The sequence below is a fragment of the Vidua macroura genome, chromosome 9, assembly GCF_024509145.1.
Source record: "Vidua macroura isolate BioBank_ID:100142 chromosome 9, ASM2450914v1, whole genome shotgun sequence".
NCBI lineage: Eukaryota > Metazoa > Chordata > Aves > Passeriformes > Viduidae > Vidua > Vidua macroura.
The window spans coordinates 15,710,520-15,737,618 of NC_071579.1; the positions used below are offsets into that span (position 1 = coordinate 15,710,520).

At 39.3% G+C, this 27,099-nt stretch overlaps 1 protein-coding gene across 1 annotated transcript in view; it reads left to right on the top strand.

The window, feature by feature from the left end:
* Positions 1 to 728: 728 nt before the first annotated feature.
* ARHGAP29 (Rho GTPase activating protein 29) overlaps positions 729 to 27,099 on the top strand; it is a 49,436-nt gene continuing 23,065 nt past the window's right edge. Inside the window, exons 1-3 of the mRNA XM_053985421.1 lie at positions 729 to 802; positions 3,533 to 3,878; positions 23,840 to 23,983. Coding sequence (XP_053841396.1) covers positions 3,617 to 3,878; positions 23,840 to 23,983 — 406 coding nt within the window. The 5' untranslated portion in view covers positions 729 to 802; positions 3,533 to 3,616. The remainder of the gene's footprint in view (positions 803 to 3,532; positions 3,879 to 23,839; positions 23,984 to 27,099) is intronic.

The window sequence follows — 27,099 nt, forward strand, 5'->3', positions numbered from 1 at the left end:
CCAAAATTTGGGCTGTCTGGGTAGCTGAATCCACACCCATGCTGGAGATATAGTCTGAGGTTATATAGTAATTTTGTTACTGTTTTCATTTTCAATAAGTAGCCAACAGAGCTCATCCTGGAATAAAAGTGGGTTGAGTATTATAGAAAGCGTGTGTGTGTGCACGCACACGTTACTCACTCACAACAATACTGGAAGCTGTACAATTAATGATAAACTGGATCCAGGAATACAAAGCGTGGGAGGTTCAGCATGAGAAATTTTTTTCTGCGCTTTGCCACGGTGTTTGTGTTTCTTGTTGGCCAAATCACTTAAAAGCGGAGCCTGTTTGCTAAACACCACGTAGCCTGAATTTGGACTTCTCCTCCCTTTTGAAGCTCGTTGTGCGCACGGCAGTCGCAGCTGTGCGGCTCCTCTCCCCGCGCTGAGTGGCGGCGGTTCCCGCTGCGGGCGGCTCCGGCTCCGGTTCCCGCTGCGGGCGGCTCCGGTTCCCGTTCCCGTTCCCGTTCCCGCTCCCGCCGTTCGCTGCGCGCGCCGCACCTGCCGCGCTCCGCGCGCCGGCCCCGCGCAGCTCCCGCGCACCGGCGCTCGCGGGGCCCCGGGGGCGTGTCCGGCGGGAGCCCCGCCCCCGAAGCACCCGGCCAGTGGCGGAGCGCGGGCGGGGCCGGGGGCGGCGGCGACCCCGGGGGCGGCGGCGGCGAGCGGGGCTCGTAGAGGGGAGGGCGCTCCATGGGCAGCGGGGCGGCCGCGCGTGGGGCCCGCGGCGGCCCGGCTGCTACCTGCGCTCGGCCGCCGCTCTCCGGTAAGCGCCGGCCGCGGGCGGTGGGAACGCTGCGGCGGGAGGAGGGGGGGCGTCGCCTGTCGCCGCCGGGAGGAGCCGTGGGCGAGCGTGGGGCAGGGCGCCGGTGAGCCGCCGGGGGGACGGGGGCGGCTGGAGGGGCCCGGCGGCCCCTCCCGGTGCGAATCTGGCCCCGGCGACCCTCACCGCCCCGCCCGGCGGTTCCCCGAAGCAGCACCGGGCGCTTCCCAGCGCGCCCACCCCCGCCGTGCCCCGCACCTCCGGCGGCCCCTGCCCGGTGCCTGCTGCGGCCGCGGCAGTGCCCGCCGCGGGGCCGTGCGGGCCGGGGCGGCCGCGGGGCGCCGGGAGTGCGCGGCGGGGGCAGGGCGGAGCGCCGACCCCCGCCCGGGGCACCGGGAGCGGCCCTGCCCTCGGCCCGCCTGCGACGTGGCCCCTTCTTTCCTTTCTTTCTTGCTTTTTTTTTTTTTTTTTTTTTTTTTTTTTTTTTTTTTTTTTTCTCTCCCCTCCCTACCGGGGAGATTGTGCTGGGAGAGCAAATTTTTGAAATATCTGGCGCTTTAGTTTTTCATCTTTTTTCCGTCGGGACGGGCAATGGCTCGCTGTGAGCCAGAGGAGTCTGGAGGCGTTTATAACAAAGCTGGTGGATGCTTTTCGCTTTCAAAGCCAGAGTCTCCTGAAGAAATATGAAACACTTCTCAGTAATGAAAGGCATGTGTTCTGGGAGGGAAACGTTCCCCATCTGCCTTGTAACACTGGAGCACCAGACATAAGGGCTGATATTTACGAGGAAAAGGTGCCTCTTGTGCTAAGCTGCTCAAAAAAAAAACTTCTAAGCACAAGTTTTTCCCCCTTAGAAACAGTTTGTCATCACTTTTACCATTTTCAGAGTGGTGGCATTATTGTACTGCTTGTACAAAAAAAGGCATCGTTTCTAAAATAACACAGCTTTAGAAGCATGGACTTGCCATTGGAACAGGTCTAACACATCATGCAGCTTAAAAAGTTGACTCTGAAGCTGGCCAGACTTAAAAGAGGCATGTCTTTTAAATAATATGAAAATCTTTCTCGATATAAATAGATATCACACTTGTTAAGAGGAGAGAAGGTTCTATTTTGCCTCTAATTGCAAGGCAGAATTGCAAAGTGGCTTTGTAGCCATGAGAATTATATGTGGGAACAGAAGAAACTTGCTTAAACACTATGTTTAATGTAAACCTCACTTCAATCTACTTGAGGTGTTTGGAATTGCTTAATTATCTGCATTATTTGTACAGTGTGATGAGTGTTCTTATAAATACTGACTTTAAGCAGTAAACAGAAATTAGAGCAGTTAATTTGTGTTAAATTCTGAATCTTTTTTCCCCTCTCCCCACCCCCCCCGCACACACTCCCTGGAAGGCTTGCACATTAATTACAAAAACAACTGCTTTGACCATGTTTCCTCTGATATTTTTAAACTGCAAACAGAAATAAAGCAGAAATAATGGAAAAATAATTGAAGTGTATTAGAGTAATGCCTATTGAAATTCATAGTGGGTGTGTTCAAAGTGGTAAAGGTGCTACTACTTCAGTTGGTCTAACCAAATATAAACATATGCAGGAGAACCCGTTTCAACCTGTATTTTTTAGTTTATAATAACTTTTATTTTCAGGTAAAGTAATTGAATTTGAAGATTTGCTGCAGATGTGTCTGCAACCCACATTAACTTTTTAGCTGTTGTGTTCCAATTTGACTTTTGGGGTTTTTTTTCCCCTGTGGTGTTTACGCTATAGTGTAAACACTGTGAATTTCGCCTGGTATTGAGAGAACAACAGCAGGCGTTGTGGGAGCTGCTGGAAGTGTACCTGACTCTGCCACCTGCAGTTTGCTTTGAAATGAATCGCTAAACCTGACATGGAAAAATTTTCAGTAGCTTTCCCGTTTGTTTTTTTTTTTTTTTTTTCCCCTAAAGGAAAGGAATGCAGGTAGTTTCTTAGTTTATACTCCCCCAAATTTGTGCATTTTTATGGTGGAACTTTCAGAGCTGAGCAATGTTATTCAAGATAACTGCACTGAGACTTGCAGGTGAACTTTGATACTAAAATATTTAATTTTCTTCATTTTTCTATGTCTTTCTTTTGATTGCCTTTCATATTAATAGATAACAGGCTGAAAAGCCCACATAACTTCTTTGAGGATATTTTCCTTTCTGAGACAAACTGTGATAGGCCATGGTTTCTTGCATGGCACACCGCACAAAGAAAATTTATCCTATTAGATCAAGGCTGTGTATTATCTTAAGAGAAAGGATGCTGAATACAGCTTGGTGGTTCATGCAAGAGGGGATACAGATCATAGTCTGTATCACATCAAGTGGGTTTGTGATTGTATCCAGTTGAAATAACATTTCATGGTAAAGAATAGGTCTTGGTAAATGTAGAGAATGCAATTTCTAAATATTCATGGAAGAAACTTCTCATGAAATAAGCATGCATCATGATTAGCTTTTGAAATAATTTTGGCATGCCACTGATTTTTTTTTTTTTTTAATGCAACAATCTATCTTCTGTACAAATTTAAATAACTTCAAATAGTCAAAGCCTTTTTAATACACAGTATGTTTATGTAAAGCAGTATCGTCTTGAAAGAAGCTTTGGATCTTGTCGGTACAAAAGTGTTGCTTCACATATATTTCTATACTAATCAGCATTTTTCCTTCTCTTCCCCCTCCTTCTCCCTCCCCGGTTTTTAAGGGTTTCACCTTTGGCTTGTCCAATGGACATCAAGTGACAGTGAGCGTTGACTGCGGGAGCTCTCCAAGCGCAGCGGCTGCTGGGATGTTGCGGCAGAACGGCGGAAGTAACAAGCGTGGTTTGGGATTAGCCCGCCTGTCTACCTCCAACTTCTTCACCAGCTCGACTTCAGCAAACTGGGGAATGGGGCGCAGCACCAAGAGCAGCTCTCTGAGCAGCATTAGCTCCAACTCTGACTGCTATGATAATCCTGTTGTGGATCCAGAATATATCATGCAACTGGTGAATGATGTCAGAAAATTTGCAGATGTGCTACTATATTTGAAGGAAGCCTTTCTTTCAGAAGGTGTGTCAGTTGTTCTTAATTCTTAGATTTTCTGAAACTCTTAATTAACAACTCCACTTGTGTGTTTTAACTAGTGTTTGCTGTGGTTGTTTCCCCCTGCCCTTTACCTTCCTCTTCCCTCCCCACCCCCAGCATGGTGATTACAGGAAGTGATGGTTTTTTGTTTGGGTTCTGCATTTCCTCACCAGAACACTGCAATCTGTTTCATAATCAAGGGAAAATAAGCTCTTAGTAGGCTGTCTAGGGTGATGCTTAAATTTGTGAGACTATCGACTGATTAGTTTTTTAACCACTTGAATGGTTAAAATGGTTTTTGTAATTCCAAACAATTTGATTACTATTTTGGTTATATTTCAGTTTTCTAGGCTGATTTTTGTTTTTGAAGGTCTCCCACACTAGTAGTTTGAGTTTTAGGGTAAAATATAACTACACTGTCTTCCTTTGCAAGAGAAGTATTTACTGTCTTCTGCCAGCAGGTGGAAACTGCAAATTTTATTGCCTGCAGGAGGTGTGCATTACTGTGTTCCTGTTCCTTTTGGGGCAATACCAGTAGTCCAGTTTTGGTCATCAGCAGGAAAGCTTTTATCTGAATTTTGTGAGATTAACAACTGAACTGACAGCCAGAGCAGTTTTGTATAAGATGTCCTGAGTGCTGAACATTTGCAGTCACCTCTGTGTTCAAGTGAGTGTGCACACAGCTGAAATACTGCTGCTAAAATGTGTGTGAACCATTCTTAACAGAACAATAATTTGACACTAGTGATCACTTTTATGTCCTCATAGTTTTTGCTGAGCACACAGGATGAGCAGAGTTATTTGTGTGGTTGGGTGTCTGGTGCCTGCTGAGAATGAAATGGGCATCCTGTAGGAAAGGACTGTCAAAACACTGAAGTGTTCCCATTGCCATGCAGCAGTAGTTAACTACTTGTCAGTTTAAAATTTTGAGCTCAAAAGAGCCAAGAAAAGTAACATGGAAAACAGGAGTTGTCATCATAATTTATAATACAGTATGGAATTAATTTGTGAAACTGTGTTGTCCATTTGAAGGATGTATAATTTATAATGGAAAGATGTTTCTTTTCCATAGTTGGGAGTTTTCTTTTTGACCTTTGTCCCCATAATATAGTGAGCTCTGTAATGCTGGCCATGCTTGCTGCTGGCTGGAGACAGCCTCCTAGAAGCTGTATTGTTTGGTTTGCATTTTCTAATGTTTGGAAACATTCACAATTGCCTGTCCAAAAACTAACAAAAACTTACCATGGTGGTTGAACAGACTTCTTGCATATAAAATTCTGGTTTGTAATGCTTGCAGCTTACCACCATCCTGAAATTAGTTACATCAATTATTTGAAGATGGAATCAGTTGCAGGGATGGGAAATTAATTTCTTCCTTTTTGGAAGAGTTGCATCAGTGAGTGTTTATATTTGCTTGGTAAGCATGCCTAGAGACTGCTGTAGGTCTTTCAGCTTCTACCCACTGTTCCCTCAGCTTCTGCATCAACTGTGAGTTGTTGTGTTGGCTCTCTGGCAGATTTGTCTAAACTCCTGATGCACAGCAGCTTCAGGCTTGAGCATGTGGCTCCCAGTTGTGCCCATTCTGCTGCTGGGGTCCTGCAATGGTTGGCAGCTGATTGCCAAGGGGGTGTGCCTTCAGTGTCGTTCCTACTGACTGATGCTTGTGTTCCCTGTTTGTGCTACCTAAGCTATCATAGAAGAGCCCAGCAGTTACTCACCTGTAGTTCACTTAACATTCATCTGATGAATCTTGGATGACAAATCTAAGATTTTGGGTTATAACATGTGTTTGTGTCTAAAGTAGAGCATAAATGCTTTGGGATTACAGACTTGAGCTGTGTTTTGTTATGGTACCAATGCAAGTTGATTTGTCGCATGAAGAGTAAGTTGGAATCTCTTGAGGGGAGTATTAGGTAAATTAAATGTTCTGTAGATTTCTTCTCTTGCATTCCTTATGCTAACATGATTTCATTTCTTACAGTAGTCTCATTGTCATAATGCTGAATAAATTTTTGATACCTGTCAGCAAAGGGAAACTTAAACCAACAACCAACCAACCACAGCACCCCAAACCAGCAAACAAAACACTCTGAAAGAAACTGTAGAGTTTAAAAGTTTGATAGCTGTTTGGACATGAGGGAGCTGCAGTTTTCTCTTGTGTTGAGTGAAGTACCATATGTTCCACACGCTTCAGTTCTTGCTGTCCTTTTGGCCTTGCACTCACTGCATGTAACATTCTGTTATTAGTGATCCAATCTGGGAGTCACTGGAAGATCAAGATACTTTACGTTGTCTTCATTAAAGGAGAGCTCTGGGCATTTTTTGACCCTAGGTCAATGAATCCAGTGCTGTTTCACAAATTCTGTATTTAATTCTGCTTGATGTCTGGCTGAAACTGTAGTGGTGGTTAGTGCAACTGATGCAGGTAGTGCATCAGTCCCTTGGTCCAGTCTTCAGCTGAATTTCCAGATGAGCAAGATTGTCGTGTGGCTAGTACTAGTAAGGACAGTTGTTGTCACTGTGTTTTCGTGTTTGAACTGGAAGGTTGTCTTCAGTTGTACCATTTATACTTTATGTAGTTAGAGATAATTTAAATTTATTGAGAAGTCTCAAAATAAGTCAGTCTTCTTTTCTGATAAGAAGAAAATGAAAACAATTCCCTAGCAATTCCTGCCTGGAAAGCCACACCTGAGAGTGTACGTTGAATTAATACTCAGAAAACTCAGTTAATTTCCTATAATTTCTTAGTGCTGTGCATGTGACTGTTCAGTTTTATGGGTGGCATTTTTTCCTGATGTGCCCCAGGTTTACTTCTTTCCATTCTAATGTACATCCCAAGTACAAATTGTTAAGGCATAATGGCTTGAAAGCTGGTGTGTTTTCTGTGCTTTGAGTTCCAACAGTAACATTGCAGCTATTGGCTGAGAGTGTGAGAACCTTGTTGTTGCCTTAGCTTACACCCCTCTTTGCAGAGGTAGGACACCCAGGGAAGTACAGTCGAAAGGCTGGAGCCAATCTGTGATTTTCAGAGTAGTGGCACTCAAGCTAAAAGAAGCAACTTCCTGTGGTAAAAGCAGTTTTAGGAACTGAGAAGTTGTTTGCTTCCCACGGAGACCTGCTGAGGACTTAAAAACCTGACCACAGTATTGAAAATAAGAAAGATTTTGAAGTGTGTGAGGTATATTTAAGGTAAATCCTGTAACTTGAAGAGATTAGTTCTTGTCCCAAACATGCAGGACGTAACTCTTACAAACTTCTACTAGGGACTCAACCAGTTCAAAAAAACCACTGCTTACTGCATTGATATGCAAAGTTGAGAATCTATTTAATAGGTATTTATGTATGAGGTTGGTGACTACAGTCCAGGCTTTTACTGCATATAATAAATTTTACTGTTGCTTCAAGTAAATGATGTTACTGTGTGGTCTTTGCTCAGATGAGATACATTTTCTCAGGTTTAAAAAGACCACTCAATCGAATATTTAGGACACAGTAAAATATCTTCAAATTATGTACTGAAATTAAGTATTTAATCTTTAAACGGTACATAGCAGCTCTTGTTTGTATTGCATTAGAGAGGGAGAAAGCATTCCTGTTTCCCTACTCTGAAGGTACTTAGCTACTAGTTTTGTGACATCTGCTACTTTTTTTTTTTTTTTTAAGGAATATAATATATACCATAAGGTCTGCCCTTGAGACTGTGGGAAATACTGTGTTTCATTATGAATAGCTCTAAGGGTAAAATTTGCATGTGGTTTACAAGTGCAGGAATAATCATATTTTAATATGTAGTCATCTTGATTGTACTTTAGAATATACTTTGGAATTTTTGCTTACTTTATCACAAACTTTGAAGTAATCATCAAAGTGTGATGTTGTGTCCTTCATGTGGGTAATTCTGCCTCCTTTTAATAAGCAAAAACTTTTTCTTTAATTTCATCCTATCTTCAACAAATGTAAATTGTAGTTCATTCTAAAATATTAGTATACTCTTTTTTTCCCTGGTGTCTTGGAACCAGAGTAGCAAGATAAAGGTATTATCTTTCATCCCAGATTTCTCTGAGGATCAGAACATGTCTGATTTTTTTAGAGTTTGATCGATTTTTTGATTTGGGCTTTTTTTTTTTGTTTGTTTGGGTTTTTTTGGTTTGGGTTGTTTTTTTTTTTTTTTTAGCTTTGGTTTCAGTTTGGTGGTTTTGGCTTTTTTTTTTCCTTTTTTTTTTTTTTTTTTTTTTTAAAGTACTGCTGAAGCTGGATGGCCTGGTCAGGAATGTTTGCATTCTCTTTACAGTAGCACCAATACTTTCAAACACATCAGGAATGCTACCTAACTTGAAACCTATCAGGTTGTTGTTTTTGAAGGATAAAATATTCACCCCAGTGGGACAATTCTAAAGGTGTCTCAAGGTAAAAGGTTTCCTCAAAATGAGGAACTTGTAATCTCTAGTGACTTCAAAACCTTCTTTTAGCACCAGGCAGATTGGTGTTAATCGAGTACTACACTAAAAGCCAGAAGCCATTTACTGAATATAGTGCCTGAGGCTCAAAGGTGAATGATTTCTCTTCAGCCCTTCCTGGCTTGATAATGTATATTGTCCCTATTTTTAGTATGATTAAGGCACTGCAGTATTTTTAGCATTTCATTTATTTCCTTATTTTCTTATAGTCTAAAATACTACTGTCCTTTTTTCTGAGGCAGTGTTCTTGAAAGTCAGTTTGCCCTGTTTTGCTAGGGAAATCTGAAGCTCATTAGTTACTGCAGTGAAGATTACAGATTGAATTTATGATAATTTTTAATACTAGGTGTAATTTTGCTGTTTGTTCTTTATTCCAGTTTTGATGTTTCTCAGTGAAAGGTGCTGTCTTTGATACACCTTAAACTAGATGTATTTACCTGTCTAATGACACCTTATACTAAAATGCTTGGTAGGTGGGCAAACTGCTCTAAACAAGGATCTGATAAAGCATTTACTTTTCTTTGCAGCACTTTCTGGAAGCAACATTTGGGAGAGTTTTTTATATTTGTTTTGATTTGAAGGCAGTTGGACTGATCTCTTAGGACTTCTTCTGGAAGGTGGTGCTGGTTTTCTGCTGGGTAGTATTTTGTTTGATAAAAAACTTCTATGAGAAAAGGGAAAGGAAAATGCTGTCAGGGCAGCTAACTTCTGGGAACTGTGAAAACATAGTGATTATCAAATGTGTAAACAACCTGCTTGTGAATTATTATTAAATGACCTTTGAGAATTGCTAGAAAAAAAGCAGAGGAATCCATGTAATGTGTAGCACGTTGTTTCTCTTATTCCACGTAGCACAAAAAAGATGGAAAACAAACTGTCTAGTAACTAATAAATAATATTACAGAATTAAAAACAGTTGAGGATGTTGACAAATAGTCTAAAGTGGAATTTTAAGGTTTATCACTTCCAGAATCTGTCAAAATGTAATACGCTTCCAGTATCTGAAGAATAATTTTGTGTTTTATTATTAAAATGTATTTTTTTTGTGCTTTGTAGCTCTATTCAAACTTGATCCACAAGGAACTAACTGCATGTTTAAAATGCATGTTTAATTTGCCTGTAATAAGATTGTTCACCCTCTTGCTGAACCAAATTAGATGTTAAAAGGTGATTTCTGACGACTTGTGTTTGCTGCTTTGGATGTTATGGTTCCCATGGCAGAGTTAGCAGAAGTGGCTGTTTGAGCCTCAGTATTAGGGAGGCCAGGACTGAACCAGGCTGGGGCAGCTGCAAGGAATAACTTCTGATGTGCTCCTGCAGAAATTGCCTTTATTTCCCTCTCTCCATCAGCAGCTTAATTGTTGATACAGTTCTGTAACTGTTTAAAATCCTCAAGATGCATCTAAACCTGCTGTTTTCTTATAATAAGGCTTGTTATGTTTGGTTTTTTTTTTAACAGAATGATAGTCTATTTCCACAGCAGTTCACAAAGAAACTTCTCCATGAGCTGCTGTGATCTCACTGTTTCTTCCTGACACTGGTGGTAGTTCTCTGGTGACTGCATAGCAAGCCAAGTTTTGGGGGCAGATCTACCTGAAAACTAGTCCTAGGAAGAAAGGAACTAGTTTTTAGCCAGATCAGTTCAATGAGTTGGCTGTAAGGTTGTACTGAGTACCAGCAAAGAGGGAGAAGGTGGCTGGCAAAAGAACAAGTGGCCAGAGGTTAAAATGGAGCAAGACTGTGAGGCTCTAGGCAGAGTTGGTGTGGCCCTCCAGGCTGGCATCACAGCATACACTGCTAAAAGCTGTGTAAATTCTTTTGTCTCCTTTATTGAATGCTAAGTTTGACAGGAGTGTATGAAAGGTGGGGTGGTGGTGGGGAGAACAGCAAGCAGAGGATGCCCTTTGCAGATGGCAAATTAACCAGTCACCTTCTCACTGAGCTTTTGGCACGCTTCAATTTGACAGTCATCTTCTAAACTTGCCTTTCTGAAGCCTGCTTCTTACGTGCAAAGTCATATCTGCTTCCAGTCTTTCTGACCTGGCAATTCCTTAGTACACCCTTTCACATATCTCAAGTAGTCACTGCTAAGTAGAAGTTCTGTCAATCTGAAACTGAAATTGTCCTTTCACAAATCTAAAAAAGTCTTTCAAGCTAAAAGATGTGAAGGATATAAACAAGGATAAGAACAAGGTAAATAGTTTCTTGAATTTTCTTTAACAAGTAAAACTGTTGCTAGGAACTGAAAGGTAATAGTAGTGACTTTTAAAAAGAGGTTTTCCTGGGTTTTTTAATGGCAAAACTCAGAGAAAAAAAAATTAGACAGGCTGCTTCTTTTAGTGTAGCTGTAGGACCACAGCAAGCCAGAGACCTCCTGGTCATTTTCCCATGCTTCCTTCATTTTCACACTGTCATTTTCTGGTCCCTCTCTTGGACACAAAGCACTGAGATCCCTGGCCCTGAGTCATGTTCCTGTCCAGTTTGCTCAGAGTTGAGAAGCTAGTCAAAGAAAGAGTGATGTGCAGCCTGGATGAAGGCAAACCCACAGCAGTGCAAAAAAAGCTATTTTACGGTCAGTTTATGGGAGGCAGGCATAGTTATGAACCATAGGTTTTCCTCAGGAACATTGCACTTAATCTGGGAGAGCAAACTTCCCACCTTTCTTCTCATTTCACTCCAGATCATCCCACAGTCTGTTTTGCCCAAGCCTCCTGTTTTCTGAGTCTGCTGGCTGCTTAAAGTCTTGGACTTTCAGATGCTGTGACCAGAGCCAGAGGAGCTGGGTATTTTGTTTGGTTTTACAAGTTTGCAATGGTAGTGCACTGCTTAATTCATCTGCAGCCATGGAACAATTCTTCTGTTTCCACTGTTCTGAACAAGAGGAAAAAACCAACCTTGCCTTGAAGTTGAGTTCAAGCAAATCTGTGTTCTTCATAGTCAAAGTGTAAGCTGCCTGTTAAATGCTGGTTGCTAATGTTGGATAGTAAATGCTGTTTCTTCAGTTTCAGGGAAGATTGAAGTTAAATAATAACTTAGTGGACCAGGAGATAAGTTCGTGGCTGATAGTACTACCCCTCCCCCAGTTGCATACTCCACATTCCTTCAGAACAAATGTTCACTTGTTGCTATAGTGTCTAAGATCAGCAGTCAGGAGGGGGGTGTCTTGAAGGCTCGTGAGTGTTTAAAATGTAAAATCAACCCTTATGTGCAGTCAGATACTTTGGTTGACTTAAATAATTAGCATCTCTTTCTTTAGGAAAATTCTGAGCTATTTATAAGAGAGCACAGGCATTTTTCATTCTTACGTTGCTTTTGAAGTGCTAAAAAATGTAATACAAGGGAAAACGTCATTCTTACTCCTTTTCACATTTCTGATGTACAAAAGCAACTCAAAACACTTAGAGCCTTAGCTGGAGTGTTTATTAGAATTAGCTTCCCTTTCCATCACAGCAACTAGACTAATTGAGCTGAAATGACAAGATCAGCAAGATGCAAGGTCACTAGTGAGGAAGAGGATGAATAGTGGTATTTTAATTTTTGACAGTAAAGCCAGGCCTTTCAACAACAAAAATCCTTCTCATGTAGTTTACAGCTTAAGGAGCAGGAACACTTGAACCAAAAAAACAACTTGTATCTCTCAAAGAACTCTGTCATAACGTCTGAAAGGTAAGAATTGACCCATATTCAGTCTAAGTCTTGTGTTCTAAACAGCAGTTCCCAGGTACATGTAGGAGCTCAGGAGCTCTTGTGTTTAAAAACAAAACAAAAAATGCTTGCCATAAATTAGTTTCCCACTCTTGGTGAAATGTATTATAGCAAATCCACAAAAATATTCAATTTTCTCATTTTGCTCATGCATCAATTTATCAAAGTTGCAACATAAAAGAACACCAATACAAATAATTTTTGTATGCCTGACAGCATAGAGTTAACAGTTGTAATTGTCATCTTAATGATCCTGACTTCATGAAGATTTCATAGACTAAACCATTCCTTTTCCACCAGTTTTGTTGGAAGTGTTTGTTCTTCCTATTTATGTAGCTAGGTCACGGAACTGAAGCTGACTTGTTGCTTAATTCTGAGTGAATGTTCATCTTATCTGACAGTTGCAGTGATTTGATTGTTAGAGATAATGTCTTGGAAATGGATTAGAGTTAGAATAGCATGGTAGGGTAGGAGATTTGATACAGAGCTTGGACCTTGATTCTCGTATGTAGCTGTTTCCCTTTCCTCGGGAAAATAGGGATTTTATGGGGGCTTATTCCTTTGTCTGCCTAAAATGCCCCTTTTTATGGAAGACGGACGTGACTCATGTAAGGCTGTAGAAAAAACTTACATGTGAGTTAAACTTTCATCTTAATGGCATTTGTTACAGAACAGTGTAAATGCAAAATGAGGAATTTTCTTTTGTTGAGGCTGAGATTTAGCTGAACAAAGGATTTTTCCTTTTCACCAATTTTTTCTCCTTTATTGCTTGAATAATTTCTTGGACTAATTTTTAAAAGTACGTAGGAATTCTTACTTGCCAATTACAGTTATTTTTAGTTGATAAACCAGTTTTAATCTTAAGTTAACAAAACTTAACATCTTCAGTCTTGTTTTCTTTGTCATGACTGAACTAGTTCAGATATTTAAGCTATTTTAGTAATATAACATGTCCCCTTTTTCAAGTATGTTGATTCTCTCTGCTGTGTATAACTTTGGTTCAGGGCTTACAGGTGGGTGTTGCAGCAGTTCATGATGTTGGTACAAGTTCTGTTAGTGCTACTTACCTGTGAGACACAGAATGACCATGGGATTTTGGAGCTTGCTACACATACATGCTAAAGGGAAGGGGAGGTTCTTATTTTGGAAGGAATCAAGTGTTCTTCTGACTCTGTAATATCTTGATATTTTCCTGGTTTTAGAAGTCTGCAAGATGGGAAAGACCAAGTGAGGAAGTTTCAGCAAAGATGCATTAAAAAATGAAAAAATAATGGAAAACGTCAATTGCAGGATTGTAGATCAGTAAGTTGCAGGAATTATATTTGTATGGTGGAATAAAACACCTTCATGCCTTTTCAAAAAGAGCCTTTGGCATCTTTAGGACTTGACATTATATTTAGCATTTCCAAGTTCTTCTCAAGTATTGTATTTAAATTGTCCCAGTTTATGCAGGTGTGATTGTTTTAGGGCTCTGTGTTGTGACAGAATGTAACATCTCAGTTAATATTCTACTTTTGGACTACAGCTATATTCTTAGCTCTTCTTTTAAGCTGAGATGTCACTGAAATAGTTATGGACATGGTATTCCTGAAGGATTAGCTTAAAGACTGCTCAGTGTTTTTATAGTGGTATGAATGGATTCTTCAGTAGAATGCTTTTCCGTGAATTCTTTTTTTTTTGTTTCTCCTGTAGCCTTTTTATTTCATTCATTGATTGTATACAGGGTATGGAAGTTATTTTGTTCTACCACAACTATGGAACTAAAAGGTCTGTCCAGAAGTTGTCCAGTGCTGACAGCAAGTGGGGAAAAAGTGTTTAGTGGAATCACTAAAGTGGTGGAGGTGCAGAGCAGTCAATTGGCAGTCAATATGGTCTCAGCTCACAACAAGGTTATCCACTCCCAACAGAAGAGCAGTTGAAGGAGGCAGCTTTTTTGAGGGGTAGTTCTGTATGCTTTGTTCTATGTTGAGTAAGCTGCAAATTGTTTATCTGAAAGCTTAGCAGCACACATGAATTGTGATAGTTGAGTGAAGACAAGGGCTTTGAGAAAGTGACTGTGATAAGTAGCTGATGCCAGTGGTGAAGGGGAAGCTAGCAGTGGGATTCAGACTGCAGAGTGGTCAGATTAAATGCTTTCTGGTATTCATGTTTAAGCCCTTGTGTTAAGGACAAGCAAACAAATTCAGCAAGCAATGGAGAACTCTGTCGAGCAGTAGTTGGCTTCAAATGATGACTAGACATGAGATTTTAGAGAAGGTGGCTGAGAATTTTATTTGGAAAGAAAGCAATAGGTCTGAAGCATAGAAATTTTTGATCTAGGATTGACTGCCTAGAATGACAACTTCAGTGGTACTAGGAGAAACAGATGGGTGAATCCAGAACCACAAAGCAAATGAATTCTGCTGTGTTTCTCACTTTTCTGTTGCAAGGTATTTATGAAGAAATACTACTCTGTTAAAAATTTGTGGTGAGATGTACAGTGAGTTACTGTTGTCTTTGGGGAAGTGCAAGTGCCAGTGTGATATCAGTTGCTGCCTTAATGATAGTGTTACTGTGCTTTCTCTTTATACAAAGATCTTCTAAAATGCTTTGGTGTGTATTAACTGATATCAAAACTTTATATTGCAGTGGAGATTGACTGTTTCTGAGTTTAGTAAATGGAAGATTTTAAAAGTATTTCCTTTGGACTATTCAATTGACTCTGTCACCTGTGTGAGTTATGCAGTCAGGTTTTACTCTCTTGGGTGGTGATTTCAGCAGGACATCAGTGAAGAAACTTCAAATAATCCTTAATCCTTTATGTTCACCAGTTTTCTAGACAACTAATGTTAACAGCTGCTGCTTTAGGGACTTGAATACCACTTTAAATCTAAGTTGATTTTAAAGTGTAACTTTTTTGTTTAATCAACAAACCAGAAATGGACTACTATCACATCCTATAGCAGTCCATAGTTGTGTTTAAAAAAATCCTTTAAAATAAATGCACAAAATAACACACCCCTTGTTTAACACCTTATTCCCTTGTAAGCCTGGCTTTGTGAGGTCTTTTGAAAACTAGGTGGGCAGGCAGCAGTAAAATAGCTTCTTCCCTCAGTCAGTGGCTTAGGCTAAAAGGGGCAGGCATGTAGAACAAACAGCATTTTAGACTAAAATTAACATGAGTTAAATGTTAAGTATTGTTTGACAATCTCTTGATGTTGGTTACCAAAGGTTAAATTAATTTTATTTAGAATTAATAAACCATAAGTTTCATACTACCCTTTCTGTGTGCCAGTTTGATATGCTATGATCAACTTGCTGGAGATTCTTTCATTTTGTGATTTTTTTTTTTTTTTTTCATAAAATCTGTGCTGTAAATGTTGAGTGAATATTACTTCATGTACTCTCAGAACTTGAACCAGTATGCAAGGAACATAGTTGCTTGGAGCATAAGAGTTCTCATTTTATTTTAACAGTGTCTTCCATTGGCAGCTGTTCAGTCTAGTGACTGTTTGACTAAGTTTTAGTGAAATATCCTTGAATAAGAAATAAGTAACTAGTCACTACTAGATGTATGGTTGCCTGTCCCAATAGATATGATTTTTGGTGAACTGTGACAGATCAGATTTATTACTAATGTATTCATACTAAAGAATATAGCCATATGTCCACTTGATAATTTACAGTTTTAACTTAAAATATGTACTGAAACTGCTGAAGCATTATCCTCACCTAGATTTATTCTTAATCTCTGGGATGATTCAGGGAAATCAACAGTGACTGTAATGACCATGTAGTGTTTTCACTCTGATTTGTCAGAAACAGGTAAGTAAGGAAACACTAACAGTTTTCCTTACTGGTTTCTGGTCTCTAAATTCGGGTTTAATAAAAGATTAAAGTATTCTAAAGATTAAACTGCATGGCTGAACACATCTGGGTTAGTTAACTGTAATGTCAAGGCTAGTAGAATAAAAAAGTTAAAGGCATATAGTGTACAGCATGTTGAAATAGATTAAAACTGCATTGTGGTAGCTTTTTTTCTGAAAGGTTTCCTAATTTAACATATGGGGAATTCATCTATGAATTCAAATGTGAGACAAATGTGAAGTAACAGCTTTTCTGCTGATGTCAGTTGGCAAACCAACAAAAGGAAAATATGTAACTGCTTTCAGTGTAAGCAGAATTATAAGATCTTGATTATTCTGATGTGTTTTGCATATACACCTATTTTATTGACTTTTGAAAATATTGTTTTAAGACATCTTTATTTTTGTAACTTTAATTTCTGAAAATTAATTTAGTCTGGGTTTGTTCTATATGTGTAGTCAAGAAGGACTTTTTACAGGTTTTGAATTCACAAGTACAGAATAGGTCCATAACTAAAATGGGTTAGGATCAGCCCAGCTTAATGAAAAACAAAAACCAACACAGCTCAAGGTCACATCAGAGGCTGATCAGCATGGTTAGTGCTTGAATCTGAATGGATAGATTGCTGTATTTTGGCCAGTCCCTGATAACAAATGACAAATTTGAAAGGGTTATTTGGGCATTTGTTATATATAACAAAAAGTCATCATGCTAGAAAATTTAACCTGGAAGGATTAAATAACGGGGGATAGTTTTGTATTCTACCCAGGGATATTTTTTCTGCAAAATTGCAAGCTTGCATATACAGGGTGCTTATTTTGAAAAGTAAAGACAAAACTTTTTCCCTTAAAATTACGAAAAAAAAAAAAGGAAGTACCAGGTGTTCTTTTATTTTACCCTAAATTTGTGCAACCTGACTTTAAAAACAAATTTAGTAGTTTGACAGTAAATAGACAGTTGACTTGCCAAATATTAAAAACTTTCTTGTATTACAAAAACATTATTTGTGTGGAATAACTGAAATCAAACAGTGCTACTTTCAGTACTGTATTCAGTGAGCTGTTTGCAGGAAGTCTCAATGCATTCTCACTGAACTGGGTCAATATTGCTCTTCTCAAAAAAAAACCCTTATAAAACTCTGATGCTTTTATTTCAAATATAGGCATTTGGGTTACTATTTTTATTACTTTTTCCTCATTCCTAATCAAACTTCACACGTCCCTAGATTTTTCTCATCGAAATAATTGCTTAACTGATTATTTTCCATAAATTGTAATTTTTTGCTGTAGTATAATGTAGTTAGAACATTGGTTAGAGCACACGTTGCTAATGACTATGAATTTAGTGTGGTGTGTTTTAATGATGCCATGACAACAGGGGTTGCCATGATACTGATGAACAAAAAGGCTATCTTGCTAATTTGGAAGCTTCAAGTACTATGTTTCTTGACAGAGGGGTGGGTAGGTAGCTTCTTATTCTGCATTGTGCACAGGGTAGAAAGGTAATGACTCTACCAGACCCTTCTGCAGCCTCCAAGCTTGCTAGAGATTTTCCACTAATTCTCTGAGTGAGTTTTTCAGTGAATTAAAATGTTTCCTTCCTTACATCTGCAGCATGTAACCAAATAAAGGAAGAAATATGATAGCTAAAACTGTTGGTTTCTCATCGCTCCTGAACTATGACCACCAGTAAATATCTCTACCACCGTTAAAGAAAAAGTTTTGTTCATTTTATATCCATACAATCAATGAAAATCATGTCTAACTTAAATGTTTACTGCCTAGGAAGAGGCTGCTTTGACCGTAGACCAGACAGCAGGGACATAGGTAACTTTGCTATGGTCAAACCACAATCAATGTAAAACTTGTTTTCACTGTGTGTTTGATTAATTCTTGTGATCTTTTGAATGTGGTAGTGAACTCTGTTAAATCAAACAAATATTCCAGGCTGTTAATCACGTTAGAATGAGGCTGACAGAGGTAGCAGGCAAAAAGAAAATGGTTTAATCTGGGGCTGTTTGCCAAAATGCAGGTGTAGGAATTAGGTGATTTCCACACAGGTCATTATTGTGTGATTGTTTTGCCTACTTTGTGATGCTCACTGGGAAGTCTCATAGTCTGGATCAGGTTCAGACCTGAGTGCTGACAGTGTCCTAGTATGCAATATGGACATAGAGGAAGATGATAATAATGAGATTTTAGGTAAAATTTGTTTTACTTTGGATCAGCTTCATTCCAATGCTGATTTTTTTCCCTTGCCCTAGGTGGCATAAGTAGTGACATAAGTAGTGATGTAATTCTTCTGTATAGTGTAAAAGAAATGAGATATAATTTACTTAAAAGTCAAAATGAGATTTTTTAATAAATAGAGTGAATGGTCTCTTAGCCAAGATATTGGTCTTGAATATTGAAATGTTGGTTACTCAAGCCTTTTTCTTCTGAATCCTTCCAAGATTGAAAGTGATGAGGAGCTGACTGTTTGCATTCTATAAGGTGAAACTTTTTATTCAAGTTCTCAATCCAGATATTGGGGAAATTGCTTCCCAATTTGTGTGCTTGTTCTCAGCACCATCCTGCAAGACTACTTTGTCTGGCCTGTTTGTCCTGAAAGAGGTTAGGATTTATGGAGAAGATGTGAAATGGTGCTTAAATTGGAATTCAGATTATTGTATTTCAGTTGAAGGGGAGGTGAAGTACACACACTTCAGCTGATCCCAGGAGAACAGATTTACAAAGGGAGCTCTCAAAATGAGGACTAGACCTAGTGAGGGTGATGGCTACAATGGGCATTTAGGGGTTCTCATCAGCTGCATTTATTCTACTGGAAATGTCCAGAGTGAGTGCTCTGTAGATGCTGATCATAGTGAAGGCATAGTGTGTTTATGAAGGTAGATGCAGAAAATATTTGTGCAAAAATCCAGGTTACCTTGTTTATAGGAAGATTTTGACAAGTGAGGTGAGTTTCTGTAGACTTCCCCCAGTCCAAAGCGACTGGTCCGTGTATATAAACTTGTGGCTGTAGAGCGTATGCACAGCGTGTTGTTCACACTTGGTAATATTCTTGAAAACCATTTGAATGCATGACATAACTAATCACGTCTTTCTGACTGTAAAAAGCTCCTAATGGAAAGCTGGACTTTATTACTTATTGTGAACTAGAATATCTGCTTTGACAATCTCACATGCATTCTGACTCAAAGAATTTTGCAGGGATGTGTTACTTTTCAGTTGTTTTATCTAGACTGCTACCCTGTCATTCATTAGTGAGACCAACTTCTGTTCTAACCAAAGCTTTAGCCACAGCAAAACAATGGTTTCTCTTCTTTTGGGACTGGTGGAAATTGAGTAGCAGAGAGTCTGCTGCTGTTAAAAGGCCTTAATATTCTATGTGGAGAAGCAGTCAGTAGAACTGCATGTACATCTCCTGTATGGGTCTGAAGAGCAGGGTAGTGGGGGAAAGACTGTTAGTCTGTATTTAAACTTATCCTGGCAAACATTTGTTGACATAAATAACTTCAGAAATGTTTGGGCCAGTAATAAATCAGGTCAGACAAAAGAATGCCAGCCAACTGACACAGCAGTGCCTTTCCTGACTGCGTGTATTGTGACCAGCCCTGACTTGGCAGGGAGGGTGACTGGTGCTGACAAGCTTGATGAGCAAATTTGATTTTGTTTTGCATGAATAGAATCCATAGCTGTAAGGACATTATTGCTTAGTAACTTACTAAACAAAGGCTTCCCTTTGAGAAATACCTAAAATTAGAAAATAGGTAGATTATACTTTTACATTGAAGAGGCGTGAGCGGTTAGAAAATGTGGCGACCAAAACCATTGAGGACTGGGATGCCAGTGACAATAGTGTGCTACTGTGATGGCTTGGCAAACAGACTTTCCAGCTACTTTGTACTGTCATTCTTGTATATTACACTTGTCAGCTCTGAATACATGCTTTTTCACCCTGTTCTTTTCCCTCCACTTCTCCTACAGAGCATGCTTTCATTTTGGAAGAGTGTTTTCAGCTCAACCCCTAGTGAAAGAAGATTTTCAGATAGGCTACTAAACTCTATCCAAGCTTTTTTTTCCCCCTTTTCAGTTTTAAGAGCTGGTTTTCTCCTCTTGTGAGGTAGGGGGCTGACTCATTCCTCCAGGAGATTGCAGGAAACCAGTCACCTGAGTGAACAGCTGAGCTCAAGTGCCCAGAGAGGGCCTCTAAGTGTTGCAGGATCACTGCCATGATCCTGCTTTAGACTTCCGTGGATTTTGCATTTCATGCTGTTAAGCTTGAGAGAGGTTTTAAAACAATTTGGCATCCATTGGTGGAGAATTTCCTGCTGACTTCATGTGCATCAATATGTGTGCAACACTACAAAGGACAGAAGAAAAACTGAAAGTAAATACTTCTTGTGAGTACTTCAGTGAGATTGAATTGCTGCAGGAACTCATTGGAGACACATTTCCTTGTGCATTCCTTTCACTGTACTTGTTCTAACATTGTTTTAATCTCAGCTGTTTTCAGACTTCTTACCATTAAAACTGTGTTTCTGTTGATCTGGCATATTTAGGCTGTTTTGCTACCTGAGGTTTCTAAATCTGTCCTGAACAGGAAATCTCTGGTTTAGTGTCTGTTTGGTCTCACTTATTGTGAATGTAGTGTAGTTGTGGTTTCTGATGACTTCTGCCCCCACCTCTTCCCAAGCACCACTTGTCACAGACCTTTTGTCTTCTGGAGGCACAGAAACAATGTTTCAGATATTTTGTAAACAAATGATACACTGGTGGAATACAAAGAAATCTCAGCTGGGTGTAGCCAGACCTTTGCTTTTGAGACTACAAATAAGTAATCTCCTGCTTGAGTGCATTATTTTAGTGATAGTGTTCTCCTGGATGGTATGATAAACATTTAATTCAACTCAGTGGTTGTTTTTCATTAGCATTTCCCTTTGAAGCTTATTACTTCTGTTTTAGACTTGAAGAGGCTTGTGTCCACTTTATGGGAGGGCTGCATGTATCCTGGTTAGACAGAGATGGCTGATGGGCATGTTTCTGGTATATAATCTTCAAATACCTTCCTAAAAGCCCATCCATCCCAACCCTGCCAATAAAAATAATTAGTTGTGATGAAAGATTGTGGAGTATTTGTCTACCTCTGAAGGTCTGTAAGAAGAGATAAGATATGAACTCCAAGGACTACCTCCGTAAGAATTTCAAAACTTAAGTCTACACACTAGACATATTTCTTAATGAACTAATTTGAAATACATCTAGCTATTAATATCCTAATTCCTGAAGATAACATGTTGCTATAATTTTAAGATATACTTTTTGTGTTGTCTGATCTGTTTAGTGTTTGTGGGCATCAGTACAACTTTGCTGTTTTTCATTTTCATCACTGCCTGTGCCTGGAACTGCTTGGTATTCCCAACAGCATTTATTCTTGTATTGATGGAGTACAAATGATGGATTAAAGCCTGAAGGAACCATTAAAATTATTAGTTTTCGTTTCGAGAGCTACAAAATTTTTCTGAGTTTTAGAAGGTGGCAGTGGCCATACTGGCTTAGGCTAAAGCTGTGTCCAACCCACTGTATGAGCTCTGATGATTGCCAAAATTGAATAGCTAGAGAAAAGTAAAAATGAGAGGTTGGTCATGTGCTCTCAACTGTTTTTGCTTAGTAGAATTCTTGAGCTGTTGCAGGTTATGTTGGTTTAGTACAATGCTTGGTAGTTCAGTAGAATACAGTGTGGAGTAGTTGAATGAAATTTGTGAAGGCAGGTTCAAAAGGAATTAAGTTCATTCAGAGGCAGCAGTTATGTTTTGTGTGTAGGAGCAGCTGTGGTGCAGCAGTTTTGGACACTGGGGATCTGAACTGCTGAAAGCAGCCAGTCTGGTCTGGGCTCTAAGCAGCAGCAGCAGCCACTGCTGTGCAAGGCACAGGCCAGACCCACCAGGGCATTTATTGACTCATTAGTAACTCGCAGGGAAACCTAACTTGTCCAGCTCTCCTTGTTTCCATGTAAACCTCGTGTTGATGTTTTGGTTTGGCAAGAAATTCCACAGGTCTCTTACATGAAGAATCACCCTTTTCTGTTTTTAAGCTCCTGCTTGCTCACCTTAATCATCTGAGGTGTGTTACATAGAATTGAAAGACATGGAGAAGCAGTTGATTCTACCTGGTCTTTTCATGCCTTTTTAAATTTTCTAATCTTCTTTCATATCCCCTACAAATCCTTTTTTATGCAAGGTCACAGCTTCTACTGTTGTTGCTTTCATGGAAACCACTTCAAGCCTCGATTGCTTTCCCCATAAAGTTCTGAACTCTGAGCTATAGTATGCCTGTACACCAATGTGTGTTTGTCATATACAACCTCTACTGCTAATGTGGATGCACTGAATCATGGCCAAGTTGAGTACCAGGCTTTTGACATTTTTTTGCCTTAGCTGTGCTTGAGTCAGTTAAAAATCATTATATGCTGGGGTAAATGAAGATAAAGCCACAACTGGGTGGTCACTTTTTTTAACAAGTTACTTAAAACTTTCCTAATTTACTGCTGAATAAGATGAATTTTCCTAGACTTTCGTGTGTCCTGCTACAGATAGTGCTTGCTTGTCCCTTCCAGCAGGAAAAGTGCCTGTTAATGGTAGATAGTCCTTACCTTCGTATACTTCCTGAGACAAGGTTTATTCCTTTAACAATGTATAAGCCAGTCTGAGTTGAGAAAAAAGTCTCCTGATATGTGGCATGTAGGGGAATAAAGCCTGAAGCACAGTGGTCCTTAGGAGACTCCTGTTGTACCTGATACAAACTTAAAAATTTGTGTGTAGCCCCCCCCACCTGCACACCTGACAGCAATGATCTACTGTACTGATGTGTCATGTTGTACTGTGTGGATTCCTCAGAAAAATGTAGCTGCCTCTAGCCTAAATGTAATGTCTTGTCACCAGAATAAATGGCTCTGAGTTGAAACTATTCTCTGAGCAACACTGGATCAATTTGCACTGTACTGTGACTGTCTGTATTGACCTGTTTATCACGGCCACAGACAACACAGAATTGCCTTGCCCAGTGGGGAAGTGAGTCAGCTTCTATTAGATCCTCTTTTTCTTTTTCATAAGCTAGACTTTCCTGAATTTGAAAGCTTTTTATCACAGCTTGCAACGCAGCACTCTAGCGCATGAGAAACTTTAATTCCATGCACCAGCACCTCTCTGTAACAGAACAGATTGTGGTTTAACCTGTGCTCTGGATGCAACAATAACTATTTTGTAAAAAAACTTAGATGAGGTCAGGATTTAGAGGCACATAGCAAGAGGCATGTGCTATAAAAAGCATCACTGTCTTGGAGTGTGTTTGAGAATTTTTCTGATTTGGCATAATTTAAGTGTTCAACTTATTTATCAGGACTGATATGCTTAAAGACAGTCCTTTGTAGATCTAGGCTTATATACTAAAGAGGCTTAATATTTTGCTGGTACTTTAATTAAAAACTAGCCAACATTTGCCAGAAATTTTAATTTACAAACATGCATATATGGTGTTGAATTCGTATCAGGTGAAGAATTACTTAATGAACAATCAGAATCTGCGTTTGTTGATACTTTTTTCATATATGTAATTATCAAAATGGTGGTTGATGAAATGACATGAGAAAAATATGATGGTTTAATTTAGAAACCTTAGGGTATTGGTGTATTATTCCCACATCCCCTTTCTTAAAAAAGTATACTTGCTTCACTTTTTGTGAGAAATAAGTTTGTGTAAATGATATACAATATTGCAAGTTTACTATTGGCAGGTGCTATTTAACAACTTCTTTATTTTAAGTAGGTTCAGCTTCAATATGACCTAGAATTCCATGCAGCTGAATACCATCAAAGTGTTTTGTAATGTGACTGGGTGTTAATTCACTGTTTTAATGTAGTTTCTCCTTTACTTTTTTCAGAAAATCATGATGGCCTGCATCAAGTAGTACATGAACGCCTGGGGGAGTTGCTACGTGTTTTAAAAGCAGTGATAAATAAACATCAGACTCTAAATTCGGTTGATATTCTTAGTGCTGCAGGAACAGTTATTGCAAAAGTAAAAGGTAAGGAATTACTGTCTTTCATATTCATGGAAAATTGTAATTAGTGACTTGATTGGCTTGGAGTTATAGATAGAATTCTACATGGAAACTGGGGTTTTTTAAAGCATAATACTGTAATACTTGTTTAAAAAAACGCCTTCCCTAAGTGGAGAGTAATATTAAGTAGCTTGTTCTCTCATTGGTGTGATAAAATTCTGCTGATAGGAAGCTAAGTGCAAGACCACATTGAATTCTAAAAGCACAAGCTTTTGATTTTAAGCTTTTCTTTACCTGAGCATCATAGAATAATATCACAGAGTAATAAACCTGGTATTTATCCACTTTGAGATTTGCCAAGAGTCTTTGCCTAATTCTGTGAATCTGTAGGCATGGTATTGTATTTATATCAGGTGAATAAATCTCTGAGCAATCCAAATCTGAATAGTTGAAGAGTTATAAATTCCACAAGTGGATTGTAGCCATGTGTCAATAAAGGTGTCAGTAGCAACAAGAAAAAGTGTTTGCAGACATGTTAATACTTTCTATTGTTGATCTTTGCTATTGCAGTTCTTGACATGCCAGACAAATGCAAATAGTGAAGTACTCAATTGCTCCAGCCCCAGAAACCTGTTCCTTCTCTGTGTAACCTTTGACTGCAGCTCTTCCTGCTCTGGAGTCTGGTATATTACTGTGGAACCAGCTTTGAGTAGGGTTAAATCTCTACCTCTTGCCTGTGTTAAATCATGTAGGATATCTTCCTTCAGAGACACATAGTTTAGTTTTTCTTCTTTGTCTTGGCCTTCCTTCTTGTTTCCTATTTATCTTAGTATGTATGAAGTGTACTGTTGATTCAGTAAAGTGGGAATATCAGTTAAAATGCTAATGTGTTTAGCTTCCTGATTCCTATATATTGGATTCTTCCAAGCTTCTTACGGATTCTTCCTATTCATATATGGTTTTGCCAGTTTGTTTGACCTTGGCAGGTACTAGCAGACTACTTTGCATTTTCTTTGTGTTACACACTGAGTTTCCTATAGTTCTGTACCTGTTTTTCAAATGATCATGGGACAATTCTATAACTTCTGAACTTGCTTTAGAGGTAACACAGAGGGGTATCCCTTCTGGTGCTGTTTGTTGATCGTGGGGAGAGTTGAAGTACACAAACACAGTGGTAGTTAGTGTTCAGTGAGCATGTTAATTGTTTAGTGAACATAATTCTTCCACCTCGGACAAGCTGTTTCCATGCTTAAGTGCTGTGGTAAGATGACTGTCCTCTACTCTGCCCTAATTTCAGTGGTCACAGGTCAATGTTCAACTTATTTAATTTAAGAAATATTGAGGAAAAGTGACCTAAGGTATGCAAGTAAATCCTATCATATTGTTTTAAAACTGCCCTCAAGCTTAACAGCATGAAATGCAAAATCCACAGAAGTCTAAAGCAGGATCATGGCAGTGATCCTGCAACACTTAGAGGCCCTCTCTGGGCACTTGAGCTCAGCTGTTCACTCAGGTTACTAGATTCCTGCAATCTCCTGGAGGAATGAGTCAGCCCCCTACCTCACAAGAGGAGAAAACCAGCTCTTAAAACTGAAAAGGGAAAAAAAAAGAGGCTTAGATAGAGTTTAGTAGCCTATCTGAAAATCTTCTTTCACTAGGGGTTGAGCTGCCATTTACAAGAGCTGAAAACAAACAGTACTGCCTCAGTATTTGCAGCCATTGATACAAACAAGTATTTTGATATGAAGATTTTGGTAATGCCTGTCAGTGTTTGCTCAGACACATACTGTATTTGTCACACCTCTGGAGCTTGAAATGGGGAGATTCAAAACTTCAAGACTCTTTCTGACTGGTACTTCAGTCCTACTTCTCTGTGAACAGCGAAGCCTTTGCTCTATGAACACAGACTACCTCCCCCCAACAGAATCTGTGGTAAATGTGAAGGCAGTTTGCCTTTAGCACCTGTTTGGTTTTTACAGCTGTTCTTTTTCTGAAGATCATACTGCTCCAAGTTTATATTCAAACTGAAGTGTATGACAGCTGGGACCGAGACAGCGGAAATAAAAATACAGCACATTGTGGTGGTTATAAGCATATCAGACCTCAGTTTTGCTTACTTTGACCTGTGTGTAACACATGCATTCACATGTTTTCAGCTGTGGTTATTTCACCAGAGGTAATGCAGCTTTTGAATAAACAGGAAGCTACAAGAATGTGAGGAGCTGGTAGAACATATCCAGTATCCTTTTTCCTCTGGCTTCCCTGTCTTTGTTAATGTGACATTATGAAAAGTTCATGTGACTCATCTGTTTCTTGTCATTGGACGACAGAACTATAAAAAGATATGGAAGCACTCTGTAGTTGGATTTATAACTAGGAAGAAAATTAACCTGGCATGGAAAAATTCTGATGTTTATTTAGCAGAGGATGAAATAGAAACAAGCTGGGATTTACATGTAATTCCACCTCCTGGTTTTTGAGTCTTTGCATAATGTCAGAGTTTCAAATCTAGTTTTTCTTTGGAACTTCATATGGGGACATACTGCTATTATAACAAACAAAAGCATTTTGCTCTTCATTAAATCAGTTACAATAACTTTGTAACCTTAGTGACTTGTGAAGTCTTAGTGTCTTGTGAAGTGTTCTCATAACTATGACAAGTTGCACTGTGCTTTAAACGTAATGTCCAGTGCAAAGAGACTACCCTGCTTTGGATTATTGCAAGTGTGAGTATTTCAAAGGCTAACAAAAATTAGAGTGTATGTGACCCTCTTTCAAGCTTCTTGGCCGTTTTTCAGGACCTTCACTGGGAATGATACAAATGTGTCCCTTATCCTGCTTTGGATGTTCAATGCTTTTCCTTTTAGATAGATTGAAGGAAAAACTAGCTGTAACATGCTACCTGAATCTTGTTATGGAGAATCATGCTTGGCAGTACAGGTTTGTCAGACTTGTGCTATTTTGGACTGAGGTTGAGAGAAAATGGCAGTGAGAAGAGTGGGACATGACACATTTGATTTCTCTGGTTATATCTTGGACATGACATGCTTCACTGGGCCTCTTTGGACTCTATTACTTATACATGCCTACTTGAGTGCTTCATGAAAAATATCTTTTAAATGGCGCCTCACTTGACCTGG